Below are 18,575 nucleotides of genomic sequence, written 5' to 3'. Positions count from 1 at the left end.
GATACGCCATCTTATCTCTGAGTCCGGCCGTCGTATCTTTGCGCCTGATTCATAGAATCAGTTACGCATAGATATCCCTAAGATCCGACTGATGTAAGTGTCTTACACCGTCGTATCTTAGGCTGCATAATCACGCTGGCCGCTAGGTGGCGCTTCCGTATAGTTGCGTGAGGAATATGCTAATTAGTTATTTATGCAGATTCAGAAACGTACGTCCCGCCGGCGCATTTTTTTACGTCAGGCTTTTTTCGGCGTATAGTTACCCCTGCTATATGAGGCGTAGCTAATGTTAAGTATGGACGTCGTTCCCGTGCCGAGTTTTGAAAATTTTAAAAAAATCGTTTGTGTAAGTCGTTTCAAGAATAGGGCTTTGCGTAAGTTACGTTCCCATCGATACCAATGAGGCTTTGCGGCGTAATCTCGAGCATGCGCACTGGGATTTTTCACGAATGGCGCATGCGCCGTTCACAAAAACGTCAAATGCGCGGGGTCAAGTCAAATTTAAATAAAACGCGCCTACAACATCCCCATTTGAATTAAGCGGGCTTACGCCTTCACACATAGGTTACGCAACCGTAACTAATGGCGCAAGTTCTTTCTGCATACGGAACTTGCGCCCAAAGTTACGGCGGCGTAACGTATCCGATATACGTTACGCCGGAAGAAAGATAGAGCATTCTATCTGACTCCGGCCCACAGTGTTTTCCATGTATTCCAATGGCTCTAGTTCACACCATGCAGTCAGGTTTCGGTGCAGAAACTGACTGCATGGTGTGAACTAGAAACTAGAGCCATTGGAATACATGGAAAACGCTGTGCATGCATTTTGTGCAGAAAAAAAAGCACACGGAACTGAACGGAACTGCGTCTGGTGTGAACTGGCCCTCAAAGTTTTGAAGCCACTGGATCATCATAATCAAGCAGCCAGCATTTTCTGAAGCAATAGCAGATTTTACTTTGTGCAACTCTATCACTAAAATAACTATATGAATAAAAGTTGCCCCTGCAAAGTAGAGACCAGATACTTCTCCAGCTGTCCACACCACTGATCTCTGCTGCAAATAGGAGAAACTGACACCTTAAGAACCCTCCGATTCCAACGCATTCAGGAGTGTCAGATTCCAGGTCCTCTATGGCTCTCACCGGTCCCAATGTCACTACTAATGTGTGCCATGGTGACATCGCTAAAGCTCAGCACACATTACAAATGACTGTGCAAACTTCTTTAGAGCCAACAAAAACTCTGCGGTGCAAGGACCTATCCTGAATGGATACAAATCGATTGGTTAGAGTAGGCCAGTGCTCATACAGGGGGGGGGGGGGGGGGGGGGGGGAGTATTTGATCCCCTGTTGATTTTGTACATTTGCCCACTGACAAAGAAATGATCAGTCTATACTTTTAATGGTCGGTTTTAACAGCGAGAGACAGAACAAAAATATCCAGAAAAACACATTTCAAAAAAGTGATCAAATGATTTGCATTTTAATGAGTGAAATAAGTATTTGACCCCTTCACAAAAACATGACTTAGTGGCAAAACCTTTGTTGGCAATCAGAGGTCAGACGTTTCTTGGAGTTGGCCTCCAGGTTCTCACACATCTCAGGAGGGATTTTGTCCTCTTTGCAGATCCTCTCCAAGTCATTAAGGTTTTGAGGCTGACGTTTGGCAACTCGAACCTTCAGCTCCCTCCACATATTTTCTATGGGATTAAGGTCTGGAGACTGGCTAGGCCACTCTGGGACCTTAATGTGCTTCTTCTGGAGCCACTCCTTTGTTGCCTTGGCCATGTGCTTTGGGTCTTTGTCATGCTGGAATGAATAATCATCCACAACCCATTTTCAATGCCATGGCTGAGGGAAGGAGGTTCTCACCCAAGATTTGACGGTACATGGTCTAAACCAGCAGCCCTTTGATTTGGTGAAGTTGTCCTGTCCGTAGCAGAAAAACACAGCCAAAGCATAATGTTTCCACTTCCATGTTAGACAGAGAGTCATAGGCAGCATTCCTCCTCCTCCAAACACGGCGAGTTGAGTTGATGCCAAAGAGCTCGATTTTGGTCTCATCTGATCACAACACTTTCCCTCAGTTCTCCTCTGAATCATTCAGATGTTCATTAGCAAACTTCAGATGGGCTGTACATGAGCTTTTTTGAGCCTTTTGGGCACTGCAGGATTTCAATCCTTCACGGTGTAGTGCGTTACCAATTGTTCTCTTGGTGACTTTGGTCCCAGCTGCCTTGAGATCATTGACAAGATTCTCCTGTGTAGTTCTGGGCTGATTCCTCACCGTTCTCATGATCATTGAAACTCCATGGAGGTGAGATCTTGTATGGAGAGCCAGACCGAGGGAGACTGACTGTTATTTATGTTTCTTTCATTTGTGCATATTCGCACCAACTGTTGTCACCCTCTCATTAAAGCGGTTCTCCACCCTAAAGTGGAGTCCCGCTGATCGGAACCCTCCCCTCTCCGGTGTCACATTTGACACCTTTCAGGGGGGAGGGGGGTGCAGATACCTGTCTAAAGACAGGTATTTGCACCCACTTCCGGCCCGGCATTCACGGGCAAAAGACGGGCATTCCGTCACATCCCGTCGCCCCCCGTTGTGTGCTGGGAACACTCGGCTCCCAGCACACGCCAATCTGCGGGCGCAGCGCGACTTGCGCATGCGCCGTAGGGAACCGGGCAGTGAAGCCGCAGCGCTTCACTTCCTGGTTCCCTCAGCGTGGATGGCGGGGGGAGCAGCAGAGAGACGAGCGATCGCTCATCCTCTGCTGCGACCGGCGCTGGACTCCAGGACAGGTAAGTGTTCTAATATTAAAAAAGTCAGCAGCTGCAGTATTTGTAGCTGCTGGCTTTTAATATTTTTTTCCCATGGCACATCCGCTTTAAGCTGCTTGGCGATGGTCTTGTAGCCCATTCCAGCCTTGTGTAGGTCTTCAATCTTGTCCCCGACATCCTTGGACAGCTCTTTGGTCTTGGTCATGGAGGAGAGATTGGAATCTGGTTGCTTCTGTGGAAAGGTGCCTTTTATACAGGTAACAAGCTGAGATTAGGAGCACTCCCTTTAAGAGAGTGCTCCTAATTTCAGCTTGTTACCCATATAGAAGACACCTGGGAGCCAAAAATATTGCTGATTGATAGGGGATCAAACACTTATTTCACTCATTAAAATGCAAAACCAATTGATAACTTTTTTTAAATACGTTTTTCGGGATATTTTTGTTAAAAAAAATATGTTTAAAAAAAAAACCCTACCATTAAAATTATAGACTGATCATTTGTAAGTGGGCAAACGTACAAAATCAGCAGGGGAGCACAGACGTTTTCCCTTACTGTATAACATAGCTTGGAAAGTTTATTGGACAAAGATTGTATTGTATGGTCAGATTTTAGAGCTATGGTAACCCCAGTAACACGATAGCTACCCGTCAGACCCCAGCCTGAAAAAGGCTGTGTGCATCTGTTTAATACTGTAATTGTTAAATATAATAAGTGTGTTAAATATATACTTGCCAGCCTATAAAACAGGGTAGGGTTTTTATTAAAACAGCATACCAAATAAAAGCCTTATATGTCCTTTAACCTCCTTAGCGGTATCCCCGAGCGTGACTCGGGGTGGTTTTTCCATGCTAGGATCGGGATCCCCGAGTCACGCTCGGGGTAGATGTGCAGAGCGTGCAGCGGCGCGGCTTACCTTCTCGCTGAAGCCACAGACAAAGTTACTTACCTTGTCCCTGGATCCTGGGATTCATCCCCGCTGTGTGAGCGAGCAGGTGCTCGCTCAATTCACACAGTGCCCGTGTGCCGCCGATCTCCGTTCCCTGCGGCGTTACGACACACGGGGGCGGAGAACGGCGTCAATTTCAAAAAAATAAACAAACACATTACATACAGTATACTGTAATCTTATAGATTACAGTACTGTATGTAAAAAAATACACACCCCCCTTGTCCCTAGTATTCTGCCCAGTGCCCTACATGTTCTTTTATATAATAAAAACTGTTCTTTCTGCCTGAAAACTGTAGATTGTCCATAGCAACCAAAAGTGTCCCTTTATGTCAAAAGTGATTTTAGAGCAGCTAGAAAACAGCGATAATAAATTATAATCACTTGCAGAATTGTGCGATAGCGATTTGTGGGGAAATACGTCATAAAAAAATAAAAAGTAATGACTGCGACAATTCTGCAACTGAGCAAATTTCAGTGATTTTGAGTTGATTACATTATTGAATAATTTTTATTATAATTATATTATTTGTTATAATTATTTATTATATTATAATTTTGTTTTTAAAAAAAAAAATCATACCCGGGATGCCTACTAGACTCTTGTTTGGTCAGATTTAAGTGAGTTATTTCTAAGAATTGCAGGCCTACAATATAAAACGCCAAATTTCCTTGCAAAATAATTGTACCGCTTTTGGTACGTAATTTTCAGACAGAATCATACCGCCAGGGAGGTTAAGAAAGAAAATACAAAAAATATATTATAGGTATGCACATTAGTTATGGCCAATTTAGGGCCCTTTCACACTGGTGCGCCTAAAACTGCGGTATGTGTTTCTAATCCATTTGTAAGCCCTTTTCTGGATTCCGACTCCCAGCATACACCCGTGAATCTTGGACATACGACTAAAAAAAAAAAACACATCAAAAAATGCATCATGGGTGCGTTTTTGTGCATTCCTATCGAATTACAATGATCAATGCATTTTTGGTGTGCTTTTAAAAAAGTGCATTAAAAGTGCAGCATATCCAGGACTTTTGAAAATGCAGTGAAGTGGAACATTTACATAGGATGTAAAGGGCAACAGTTTTCATGCACCTTTCCAGTGCAACAAAATCACTTTTTGGCGCAGCAAAAGTGCACCAGTGTGAAAAGGGTCTTTAGCGATTCATGCCGATGTTGCTAAATTAGGCCGGAGAATTTAGGCAATAATGACCTCTGGTCAAAAAGGGTTGAAAATGTATTTAGTTCAACCCAGTTATACCAGCAGTTCAGGGACAGGAGTATAATTAATAGACAGAAAAACTTACATTTAGCCAGCTAGAAAAGTACACACAAAAAAAATATATATCAGAGCTGCAATTTTTTTTACAGAATAAATGTATTTTTGCGATACATTTTATTTATAACAGATAATTTAATGTTTGACTGGATTAAAGAAAGGTAAGTATACAGTTTTTTTTTTTTTTTTACAGGGTATGCAGGATAGGTAGGTGCATTGGCATGTGCAAGGCTTGAATTTCACCTAAATACAAGGAAAGCCCAAGGAAAGGCTCATGGCCTGCAGTACTCTCTGCCTGCTGCCATCCCTCAGCATGCCCTAGCCCAGTGATGGCGAACCTTGGCACCCCAGATGTTTTGGAACTACATTTCCCATGATGCTTATGCACTTTGCAATGTAGTTGAGCATCATGGGAAATGTAGTTCCAAAACATCTGGGGTGCAAAGGTTCGCCATCACTGCCCTAGCCGCTTGCCCAACCCCTGCAGGATTGTGGGCTTCTAGCAAGTGTGTTTACATGGGTTTTAGGAGGTTTTCTTTTACATTTGTCTGTATGCAAAGTACTATGCTAAAGAATAATAAAAAAAAAATGCATTCTCAGTAGTTATGTCCGTTTACATATTTTCAAGGCTGGTGAGGTTCCTAATGAAATTTAAACTGACATAACCACTAAGGATCCTTGAAAAGCTCCACGAAAAAAAAAAGAAAATGACAAAAAGGTAAAAAGCTATAAGCATTTATTCTTTAAAAGTGGAGATCCACCCAAAAGTGGAACTTCCACTTTAAGCACTCCTCGCCCCCCAATATGTAATTTTTGCAGGGGGTGTACCCTCTTATTAGTGGGACTTCCTGTCCCACTATGTTTACATTCCTTGTAATAGGAATAAAAGTGACCCAATTTATTCTTTTAAATCAGTTTAACCGGTTAAGGACCGCAGCACAACTATTTACGTCGGCAGAATGGCACGTCCCTTTTAAGATAAAAATTGTCGCTCTATTTTTGTTTATAGCGCAAAAAATTAAAACCGCAGAGGTGATCAAATACCACTAAAAGAAAGCTCTATTTGTGAAAAAAAAAAAAAAAAAAAAAAGAACGCCAATTTTGTTTGGGAGCCATGTCGCACGACCGCGCAATTGTCAGTTAAAGCGACGCAGTGCCGAATAGCAAGAAGGGGCCAGGTCCTTTACCTGCATAATGGTCCGGGTCTTAATTGATAAAAATAAATATAATCTAGTAAAATAAATAATAATTTAAAACATTTATTTTTAAAGCGCCCCACCCTGACGAGCTTGCATGCAAAAGCCAACGCAAACGTGAGGAGCGCCCGCATATGAAAACGGTGTTCAAACCACACGTGAGGTATCGCCACGATCGTTGGAGCGAGAGCAATAATTCTAGCCCTAGACCTCCTCTAACTCAAAACATGCAACCTGTAGAATTTTTTAAACGTCGCCTATGGAGATTTTTAAGGGTAAAGGTTTGACGCCATTCCACGCGCTGGCGCAATTTTGAAGCGTGACATGTTGTGTATCAATTTACTCGGCGTAACATCATCTTTCACAATATATAAAAAAATTAGGCTAACTTTACTGTTGTCTTATTTTTTTTATTAAAAAAGTGATATGCAAGACCGCTGCACAAATACGGTGTGACAAAAAGTATTGGAATGACCGCCATTTTATTCTCTAGGGTGTTAGAAGAAAAAAGTATAATGTTTGGGGGTTCCAAGTAATTTTCTAGCAAAAAAAAATCTGAAAAACAGGCACGGGGCTTCAGTGGTTAAACAGTGTCCGTTTAGTATCACTTTAATGGGCTGCAAGGGTGTTTTTATGTTATGTTGATGAGCACCCTTGTATACTTCCCTCCAGCTTTGAAGCAGAAAGCCTGTACAGAGGTACAGAAAAGAAAGCTGGAGGACGTGTTTGTCTGCAGAAGCCTGACATTGCACGTGTGAGCCACTGACTCCGGGTGCATTGCTCTGCAGGCGGCTGTGGGGAAAAATAAAATAAATGCACTTTTTTTTCCGGAATAAATATGTGCAATTATTTGATTTTTTTCAAAAAAGTGGACTTGCCATTAAAATACTCATGACTTTTTGTTAAAAATCGCTTACTTGGCTGCCGAATTCTGTTGAGGTGAATTCACTTCTTCCCACAGCTGGAACGGTGCGCAGGATCTCCTGGGCTTGGGTAACGATTAGCTTCAGTTCCTCCACAAATTTATCCTTTTCTGGTTCTAGCACAAAGTCATCTTCAACCTGGTTAAAAATATTTTTTTTGTCATAAATGCAAGCTGAGCAGAGCATACAAAGTCAACATTCAAATTAAAGGGGTTGTAAAGGTACAAATCTTTTTGCCTAAATAGCTTCCTTTACTTTAGTGCAGTCCTCCTTCACTTACCTCATCCTTCCATTTGGCTTTTAAATGTCCTTATTTCTTCTGAGAAATCCTCACTTCCTGTTCTTCTGTCTGTAACTCCACACAGTAATGCGAGGCTTTCTCCCTGGTGTGGAGTTTCCTGCTCGCCCCCCTCCCTTGGACTACATGAGAGTCAGGACGCTCTCTACGTTGCAGATAGAGAAAGGAGCTGTGTGCTAGTGAAGCGAGCTTCAATGGGAAAAAGTGGTGAACGTAACCTCGCTTTGCTAGAGCATTGTGAAAAAACGATGGTGTGTAGGCAACGTCGTTTTTGAAAATTGAAGTTTCAAAAACGTCGTTTTTTTACTTCACAGAAAATGTCGTTTTTTACCATCACATAAAGTGATGGTGTGTACGCGGCATAAGTGTAGCAATATGGTTACATTTAATGAAGGTACAACATTTAGCAACTTATTGCTACACTTAGAGGTGCCTCTCTTCTCTTTTATACCCTGTAAAAAAAAAAATGTTTTGATATACAAGTGCTTTGGATTACAAGCATGTTTCTGGAACAAATTATCCTCCCAAACCAAGGTTTTACTGTAATCGGTTTTCCAGTTTTTGATGCAGAAAAAAAAATGTTCTGAACTGCATGTGATGTGAAACGGTCCTTACTGTAACATTTGTTTTTTTATTGTGTCCTGTTTGCAGGCTGTTATACACTCAGGCCCGGATTCTCAGTGGAGATACGACGGCGTATCTCCAGATACGCCGTCGTATCTCTGCGTTGTGTCGTCGTATCTATGCGCCCGATTCTTAGATTCAGTTACGCATAGATATCTGTTAGATCCGACAGGCTTAAGTCTCTTACGCCGTCGGATCGTAACTGCATTTTTACGCTGGCCGCTAGGGGCGTGTACGACGATTTACGCGTCAAAATATGTAAATCAGCTAGATACGCGAATTCCTGAACGTACGCCTGGCCGACGCAGTAAAGTTACGCTGTTTACGTTAGGCTTTTCCCAGGGTATAGTTACCCCTGCTATATGGGGGGGTAAGTGCGGCGTACCAATGTTAAGTATGGCCGTCGTTCCCCGCGTCGAAATTTGAAAAAGGTAAGTCGTCCGTGAATGTCCTTTACGTTCACGAAACCAATGACGTCCTTGCGGCGTACTTTGGAGCAATGCACACTGGGAAGTTCCACGGATGTCAATCACGTCGGGTCACAGAAGATTTACATAAAACACGCCCCCCTGGTTTAAATTTGAATTAGGCGGGCTTACGCCGGCCGATTTACGCTACGCCGCAACTTACGGAGCAAGTGCTTTGAGAATACAGCACTTGCCCGTCTAAGTTGCGGAGGCGTAACGTAAATCAGATACGTTACGCCCGCACAAAGTTACGCGACTGTACGAGAATCTGGCCCTCAGTGTACTCTGGGGGGGGGGTTTGTTTCTATGTAAAAAAAAAAAAAAGGAGGGGAGTTCAGCTTTAAGACCATAGCAAATATATAAAGTCCTTAATCCTAAAACAAAGACCTTACTTCCTGTACCGGGGGATAAAGGGAGTTGTATGCCCGGTTTCTTGGAATCCATCCTACTGTGTGCAGAGCCAATATCCTGGTGTCTGCTGTGTCCTCCAATGAACATTTACAGAAAAAGAAAAATGACAAGTCCCAGGGACATTGCTTCAAGGTAAATAAAGGCGTTTTCATCAGAACAGTGGAAAGACTTGTACTAAACTACACCTGAATACGTTCCAGTAGATTTAACGCTGTCGAAGTTAAATCTTTCAACTTGCATAAACATGGTAATAAAACCCCAGCAGACTGGGAGGATTGTGTTTATTGCCAGATGTACTATAAGAGAATATTCACTGTGCATATCTCAGCAGTCTGATCTAAAGAAAATTTAATGAAATCAATTAGGTTTTTCACTGAAAATCCTGCAATTCACAGAAATTCTACCTGCAGAAGCAAAGCAGTCACAATAACATGAAAAGATTTGTTTGGGGATCTTTTTGGGGCCAATATACCATTTCCAATGGAATGCCCAGATTTCTGGCATCTATATTGGCATCATTTCTTATATGCTGAAAGGCCGTTATTTTTGCAGCTCTGCAGTTTTGTGCCATTGTGGGAACTGTAGGGCCACTTTCACGCTGGTTTTAGCTGCGCTTTACTGCTGTTATCGCGGTGATTTTAACAGCTAGCGGCCGAGGAAACAGTTAAAAGTGCCGCTGCCAAAAAGCTTTACGGGCGCTTCGGCAGCAGTGCCCATTGTTTTCAATGGCAGGGGCGGTTTAGAAGCGGTGTATACACCACTCCCGCACCGCCCCAAAGACGCTGCTTGCAGGACTTCTCTCCCATACTGCAAGCGTACCGCCCCGGTGTGAAAACTCGGGTTTTCACACTGGGGCTGCAGAAATGGCAGTTTACAGACGCTATTTTTAGCACAAAAACTCACGTAAAAACGCCTCAGTGTGAAAGTAGCCTAAGCCCCGGAAATCTGATTTTAAAGAAGTGTAGGAAAGAATTTTACTGTTTTTTTTTTAATAATTATTATTTTTATTGAAAATTTTTAAAGACATAAGGCTAGATTCAGATAGCCCTGCGTAATGTTGTGCGGGTGTAACGTATCTGTGATACGTTACGCCGCCGTAAATTAGGGCGCAAGTTCCGTATTCAGAAAGAACTTGCGCCCTAAGTGACGGCGGCACAACGTATGTGCTCCGGCATAAGCCTGCCTAATTCAAATTTGGATGATGTGGGCGCGTTTTATTAAAATTTAGTGTGACCCCACGTATGACGTTTTTTACGAATCGTGAAAGAATCCCGGTGCGCATGCTCAAAATTCCGCCGCAAATCGTCAATGCTTTAGACGTGAACGTAACTTCCGTACAGCCCTATTCGCAAACGACGTAAACATTTAAAAATTTGACGCGGGAACGACGTCCATACTTAACATTGCGTACGCCTAATATAGCAGGAGTAACCTTACGCCGGAAAAAGCCTAACGTAAACGACGTAAAAAAATGCGCCGTACGTACGTTTCTGAATCGGCGTATCTACCTAATTAGCATATTCCTCACGTAAATCGACGGAAGCGCCACCTAGCGGCCAGCGTAAGATTGCAACTAAGATACGACGGCGTAAGACTTATGCCGGTCTGATCTTAGTCAAATCTATGTGTAACTGATTCTAAGAATCAGGCGCATAGATACGACGCCGCACTTTAGAGATACGACGGCGTATCTCGTACCTGAATCTAGCCCATAACATATAAAACATAACATACTTGTCTTGGCACAACACCAAGTCACACATTCGGCCAACAGAAAAATACACTAACATACTAACAGTGCCATCAACTGATCGCATCTATACCCATAGTGACATCCCCCCCCCCCCCGTACTCAGTTCCCTTTCCCCCTCTTAATCAAAAATAGCAATCCGGATGTGCTAATAGCCTCCTTCTCCACATAGCATTGCGGACACCTGGAATCTGGTCCACCCGAACTACAAGAATGACAGACATGCCTCAGGACCCAACCTATAGCCTCAAATCAATCATAAATGAACCCACTGTTTGATCAGAGTCATACCAAGCCCTCCACACTTTAAAATTTCCACCCACAGCCTCTAGATATATAGGTCGCCTTGTAAAAAGGAATCATTACAGACCCCTTCCAGAAAGCTACTTCAGGAGTCCCCGGTTTTTTCCATCGAAGCAAGATGGCCTTCCTACCATAGAATAATACTACATTAACCACTTAAGACCCGGACCATTATGCAGGTTAAGGACCTTGCCCCTTTTTGCGATTCGGCACTGTGTTGCTTTAACTGACAATTGTGCGGTCGTGCGACGTGGCTCCCAAACAAAACTGGCGTCCTTTTTTTCCCACAAATAGAGCTTTCTTTTGGTGGTATTTGATCACCTCTGCGGTTTTTATTTTTTGCAACAAAAAACAAAAATGAAGCGACAATTTTGAAAAAAATACAATATTTTTTACTTTTTGCTATAATAAATATCCCCCAAAAATATATAAAAAAAAAAAAAAAATTTCCCTCAGTTTAGGCCGATGCGTATTCTACCTATTTTTGGCAAAAAAAAAAAAAAAAAAAAAAATCCCAATAAGCGTTTATCGATTGTTTTTCGCAAAATGTATAGCGTTTACAAAATAGGGGATGGTTTTATGGCATTTTTATTATTTTTTTTTACTACTACTAATGGCGGCGATCAGCGGCGTGACTGCGACATTATGGCGGACACATCGGACAATTTTGACAAATTTTTGGGACCATTTTTATAGCAAAAAGTGCTATAAAAATGCATTGTTTACTGCGAAAAATTACAATTGCAGTTTAGGAGTCTACAACTAGGAAGGCACTGTAGGGGTTAAGTGTGACCTCATATGTGTTTCTAACTGTAGGGGGGCGGGGCTGGACGGGTGATGTCAGTGATCGTCTTTCCCCATATCAGGGAACAGGCAATCACTGCCACAATGAAGAACGGGGAAGGTGTGTTTACACACCTCTCCCCGTTCTTCAGCTCCGGTGACCGATCACGGGACATCGGCGGGGATCGGGTAAGGGGGTACCGCGGCCACGGAGCTTCGGACCGGGTCGCGAGTGGGCCAGCACGCTCACTACCCCACTTGGCTTAAAGAGACACGTACAGGCACGTGATTGTGCCCAGCCGTGCCATTCTGACGACGTATATCGGCGTGAATGGGTCCTTAAGTAAAGTTCTGTGAAGCCCTTGACGGGACCCACCTCCTCCACCAGACCCAGCAGAAAGACACTAATTTCCAATGGAATCGGCACCCTCAGAATCTCAGCTATACAGGAAGTGACCCCAGTCCAAAACAGCTGGACTTGGGGACAGCTCCAAAATATATGATGCGCGTCAGCCGGCGCAAACGAGCACCGCCAACACTCTGGGGGAACAGCGAGGTATATCGAAGCCAACCTAGCAGGGGTATAGTACACTATGTAAGAACTAAAACTGAATAAGCCGGGGGCGTGGCCAAGATGGCGGACTGAGCAGACGTGCTATCTGAGCTCTCCTGGAGTGCGATCCGATAAAACTATCCTTTCTACTGCCTGGGCCTATCTGAGGGGCTCTGCAGAGCACTAGATGCCTCCCAAAGCCCTGGGGAGCCAAAAGAAGCCTAAGAGGTTGAAGTTTCCAGCGTTTATCCCGAAGGACTCGACTCCGGTCGCTGACGGCCTGCTGTCCCCTGTGCGCCTTTCCAACATGGCGTCGCAGACGGAACACGAGGAGGACCCCACTCGGCCTCCCCCGGGCATCCCGGAGGTGATGGCGGCTATTACGATGTGCCAGGCGGCCCTGACCAACAAGATTGAAGAGGTTCAGCTTGACGTTAGCCTCATCAGGCAGGACTTTGATAAGATCCGCTCCCGGGTGTCGGAGGCGGAACACCGACTGAGCGAGACGGAGGATGCGGTGGCGGGGCACGATGCCTCCATTAGGGCCCTGCAATCGAGAGTCAAAGCCCTGGAGTATCGAGCGGAAGACGCCGAGAATAGGAGCCGCCGCAACAATTTGAGGATCGTGGGCCTACCGGAGGGGGCGGAGGGTCGGGCCCCGGCTCAGTTCGTGGAGGAGCTATTCCGCTCGTTGCTACCGGCGGCCCGGTTGTCGCCGTACTTTGCGGTGGAGCGGGCCCACCGGGTCCCTCCTAGGCCCGGCCCCGAGGGATCCCCCCCCAGAACATTTATCCTGCGGTTGCTCAACTTCAGGGACCGGGATGAGCTCCTCAGGGCCTCTCGCGCGGCCGGGGAGCTGCCGTATCGGAATGTGAGGCTGATGCTTTTCCCGGACTACACGATGGAGACTCAACGCCAGCGCCGCTCCTTTGATGCAGTCAAGGCGGCTCTCAGACGCAAGGGGATCAAGTACAGCGTCCTGTTCCCGGCAAAGTTGCGTGTGGTCGACGGGGAGACGGTGCGGTTCTTTACCTCCCCCAAAGATGCCTCGGCCTGGCTGGATACCCTGAACTAACTCCTACCGGTGTTTGATTCCCTGGGATTGCGTGGATGAGTCGTCTACTAGTGAGTACTGGGGTGCCTGCCTGTGACTTTTGTTGGCCGCGTTTGCCGTTGTTGTTACCGGGATGGCCGGGGTGGTTGGGGGAAAATGGTTGAAGTGATTCTCCTGGCGGTGATCCGTTCACCCCTACCCGCCACTCCGCCAGGCATGGCTTGGCTGCCATGTCTCCCTGGATGGATAGACTCCTGTCCACCTGCGGTCGGGCGCGGTGTTGGACACCGGTATGGGTTGATAGAGGCCGTTAGCCTGCTGGACTGCCCGAAGTGAGACTTAGCCCGAGTAAGTGTCAGGCTGGTATCGGCTCCGTACACTGCCCGCAATCCCTATGATTCTAGGTGCCTGCAACGTTTGGATTACTCAAGTTTGTGCCCCTGCCCAGGCAGGAGAACTTTTACAAATATACACTCGATCTACACAACTCCACGGCTCCCGCGGAGAGACTCGGATTATTCCCCCCTTCTTTTACTTTCTCCTTCCGCTTACGGACGGGGTGGTGCATATGTCCCGATCTGGCTACACGTCCCCCTAACTGTTAACTGTTGACTTTTTTTTAAACTATGGGGTTGAGGGGATTCAAGCGCTCCTTAATGTTCCGGGGGGCGCGGGGTGGGGGGGGGGTGTTCTCCTGCCGCGGTTTGGCTGGATGGTTCACGGGGGGTTGTTTTATTAAGGTTGGTTGGTCAATACTCTACCTGTTTGTATTCATGTGGGTGCACACGCTGAGGTACAGTCGCGGTCCTGATGTGCTGGCCGGACCTGGCGGGCCGGGGGGGGGGGGGGGGCGTTTTCGCGCCCCGCTGGTGTGTCGGCTCCGGTCGGTGTCATTGGAGCGTAGACTCTGACAATTTCCTTCCCACCCCTTATGGCTCAATGTAACGTAATTTCATGGAACGTACGGGGACTCAATTCTGCGGTGAAGCGCTCCCTGGTCATGAACTACCTGCGGAGGCTCCGCCCGCAGGTGTGCATCCTTCAAGAGACGCATCTTATGGGATCCCGAGTCCTGGGTTTGAAGAGGGCGTGGGTCGGGTCTCACTACCACGCGACGTATTCCAACTATGCCCGTGGCGTCAGTGTCCTGGTGCACAGGTCCCTCCCTTTTCAGCTGCTAGATGTTAAGTTGGACCCGGGTGGGAGGTATGTGCTGCTGCATGCCCTGATCTCGGGGCTACCTATTGTCTTGGCGGGTGTGTATCTGCCCCCCCCTGCGGACTTGGATGTCCTTCACGCTCTGATGCAACTGATAACTATGTACAATGTCCCAGATGTATTGGTTGTGGGAGACTTCAACTTAGTTATGGCCAGGGATCTAGACAGGTTACATGCCGCCGGCCCGCAACAGCAGGGCCTTGCCAGCTGGGCGGAGACGTTTCACATGACGGATCTCTGGAGGCGGATGCATCCCTCCACCAGAGCTTATACTTGCTTGTCTACCACTTACCGGACCATGTCACGCATCGACTTGGCGTTTGCCTCCCCTGAACTGCTTAAGAGGGTAGGAGATGTGGAGATCCTCTCTCGGGGCATCTCGGATCATGCTCCGGTATCTGTTACTATCCGGCTATCTCGGGTGGAGGGTGTGCGCCTGCTGAGACTGTCAAAATATTGGATCATGGACCCGGGGATCCAGGAGGAGATGCCGGAGGCTCTATGTGAATTCTGGCTGAGGAATGAGGGCTCTGCAAACCCCCTGCTGGAATGGGATGCCTTTAAGGCCTGGCTGAGGGGTGACTTTACGGCTAGGGTGGCGGTGCGCAAGCGTGAAGCGGTGCAGTCTCTGGGGGACGTTGAGGAGAGGGCGAGATTGAAGGAGGCGGAATTTGTGCGATCACCAGACTCCGAGCACTATGTGTCATGGAGTGATGCCCTGCGTGACCTCTCCCTAGTTCGGGTGGACCTCACCAAAAAATCCATGCTGGAGAGTGCCCAAAGGGTATTCGAATATGGAGACAAGAATGGTCGGCTGCTGGCCTGGCTTGCTAGGGGGCAGAGACCTCTGACACACGTTGGGAAAGTGCGCGATCAAGCTGGGGGGTTACTCATGTCCCCCAAGGATATTGGTGCTAGGTTCCTTGAGTTCTACCAGTCCTTGTACTCAACTAGGGTTACATACACTACGACCGAGTTGACTACCTATCTAGACCAGATCTCCCTGCCCTCCCTGACGGAAGCACAACGTAGGAGGCTTGACTCGGACATCTCCCTGGAGGAGGTACAGGTGGCCCTACACTCCATGCAGGCTGGGAAGACCCCCGGCCCGGATGGTATACCAACGGAGTTCTACTCGGTGCACCAGGAGCTTCTAGCTCCCAGGCTCACCTCACTACTCAAGCGGTCCTTCTCCATGGGGACTCTCCCTGATTCGATGTCAGACGCGATTGTCGTGTTGGTGCCTAAACCCGGTAAGGATCCTGAAGAGTGTGCCTCATATAGGCCCATCTCTCTCATTAACGCAGACGCCAAGCTCCTAGCCAAGCTTCTGGCTATTAGGCTGGCTACAGTGATAGAAGACCTGATACACGTAGATCAAACCGGGTTCATGCCCGGGAAGGGCACTGACATTAACATTCGTCGCCTGTTCCTGAACCTGGATGCACACCATGACAATGGGGGTACCCGAGTCGTGGCCTCTCTCGATGCCGAGAAGGCCTTTGACTCTGTGGAGTGGGGTTACCTGTGGGAGGTGCTGCGTAGGTTTGGGTTTGGCCCTGGGTTTCTTAGATGGCTCCAGATGCTGTATAGGTCCCCTAGGGCTAGGATCCGGGTAAACGACCATCTATCGGACACCTTCCTCCTCCAGAGGGGAACCCGGCAGGGGTGCCCCTTGTCACCCAGCCTCTTTGCCCTGGCCCTTGAGCCGCTGGCGGTTTTAGTCAGAGACTCCGAACGGGTGGTCGGGCTCCGGGTTGGCCCTCTGGAGGAGAAAATATCCTTATATGCGGATGATACTCTGCTATATCTCCACGACTCGGCTGACTCCCTAACATCAGCACTAGAGATATTTGATGAATTTGGTAAATTCTCGGGGGTACGTATCAATTGGACTAAGTCCGCCCTCTTCCCACTAGACGAGAGGGCTAGGGTGCTTTGCCCGCAATCAACACTGCAATGGGTTGAGGAGTTTGTGTACCTGGGCGTGAGGGTTTCCCGTGAACTTGGGTCCTACTACCGACTCAATTTGAGGCCGGTGGTGGACAGGCTCAAGGAACACTGCTCGCGATGGAGTAATCTACCTTTGAACCTCCTGGGGCGCATCAATGTCCTAAAAATGATTTTTTTGCCCAAACTCAACTACTTTTTTCGTAACTGCCCTGTATGGCTGGCTAACTCGGTCTTTAGGGACTTAGACAGCTGCATTGGCTCCTTTCTGTGGCGGGGATCTCCCCCTCGGTTGGCCAGATCCACCCTTCAACTGCCTGTTGGATTCGGGGGGTTGGCGCTACCCAACCTACTAGTGTATTATTGGGCCGCCGTACTAGTTACGGTGAGGTGGTGGTTTGAGCAACCTGGTTTACCGGGGTCCGTCTGGGTACCCCCGGCTGCCGGGTCCGTCTAGGACTACGTTGCGGGTGTGGGGAGTGGCTAGACGTCGTTTTCAATCCCCTGGCAGATGGTCCCCCTTTACCCCGCTGTGGGGTAACCCTAACCTCAAACACTTCCGCACTATACCGGACCCGCAGGTGTGGGCGCGCTCGGGCATTAAGGTCCTCCGGGACATTGTTAGTGGGGGATCCCTGCTTCCCTTCTCGACCCTGGCCAGTCGTTTCGGTCTGGCGCCCTGGATGCTGTTCCGCTACCATCAGCTGCGGCATGCTTTCAGGGCCCAGTTCCCGACCCCCCCTGACCTCCGGACTGACCTGGTTGAGGACTTGCTGGCTCAGAACACCCTTAAAAAAGCACTCTCCACTCTGTACTTGACGATCCTTAGTAAGAACTCCCCTAAGATGGATGCTCTGTGGGGTAAATGGGTGGTGGATGTCCCGTCCCTGGACAGAGGGGTATGGGAGGAGTGCTTCGAGGATGGGTATAGACTGGTGATCTCATCTAGAGATAAGCTGATTCAGGCCAAATTCTTGCACAGAGTATACTTCACCCCCCAGAGACTGCACGGGATATATCCGCAGCGTTCACCTAACTGCCCGAGATGCTGCACGGCGGTGGGAACATATATGCATATGTTTTGGACATGTCCCAGACTGTCAGACTTCTGGGCCGCTGTCTTTGAAACGGTGAATGTGCGCCTCCAACTGTCTCTTCCTATCTCCCCAGAGCTGGCGCTCCTGGGGGTGCAGGATGATAAGCAGAGGCCTCGGTATGTTAAGCTGCTGTTGTCACTACTTCTTTTCTACGCAAAAAAAGCGATCTTACTAAAATGGACCTCTAGAACCCCCCCTACGGTGGGTGGGTGGATGGATGCGGTGAATGCAGTTCTCCCGCTGTATAAAATGACGTACATGAATAGGGGCTGCCCGTTGAAATTTGAGCGGATGTGGGGGCCTTGGATAAATCCTCTGTGAGCAAGCCTGGATATTGTATTCCCGTTCCTCCTGACTGTCTCCCCCTCCCTGCCTTCTCTCCCGCCCCCCCCCCCCCTCCCTCTCCCTGTCCCCGGTCTGATAAGCTTGGTAATTGTCATGATGGATATGCTTAGCTGTACCCCTGCCATGTTGTGACTTGTGGAATGTTCACCTGCGGCTGTGATTTCTGTATCTCATGTCTGCCTACGATGCTGCTTTGTATTGATGACTAATGTACCTTAAACTGTACCATTTTTGCCTTAATAAAGACCAACCTTGTTGTTAAAAAAAAAAAAAAAAAAAACTGAATAAGCCTGTCCCTAGCAGCCACTAAATGTTGAAATGGATGGTCCCACATATCATCCCACTCCTCCCCCTGTATATCCGGTACCTCAGCCTCCCAACGTTTTCTGCATTTAAGTAATGCCTTGGGGCTAGTTTTAAACAGGTCATTATGCGTCACTGACAGGGTCTTGGGCAGCTCCTCAGTCACAAGTAAATCCTCCAAACTAGAAGGAAAAGATTCAACACTCTCCATCCTAAACTGGGTCTGAATGCATGTCTCAACTGGAGATAACGAAAATATTGCGAGTTTGGAAGGTCGGGTCTGGCTT

At 47.3% G+C, this 18,575-nt stretch overlaps 1 protein-coding gene across 1 annotated transcript in view; it reads right to left on the bottom strand.

Moving 5' to 3' along the window:
- WNK3 (WNK lysine deficient protein kinase 3) overlaps positions 1-18,575 on the bottom strand; it is a 216,159-nt gene that overhangs the window by 59,610 nt on the left and 137,974 nt on the right. Inside the window, exon 15 of the mRNA XM_040325190.1 lies at positions 7,127-7,270. Coding sequence (XP_040181124.1) covers positions 7,127-7,270 — 144 coding nt within the window. The remainder of the gene's footprint in view (positions 1-7,126; positions 7,271-18,575) is intronic.

The sequence above is a fragment of the Rana temporaria genome, chromosome 9 (assembly GCF_905171775.1).
Source record: "Rana temporaria chromosome 9, aRanTem1.1, whole genome shotgun sequence".
NCBI classification, from domain to species: domain Eukaryota; kingdom Metazoa; phylum Chordata; class Amphibia; order Anura; family Ranidae; genus Rana; species Rana temporaria.
This window is presented reverse-complemented; position numbering and strand designations above follow the sequence as displayed.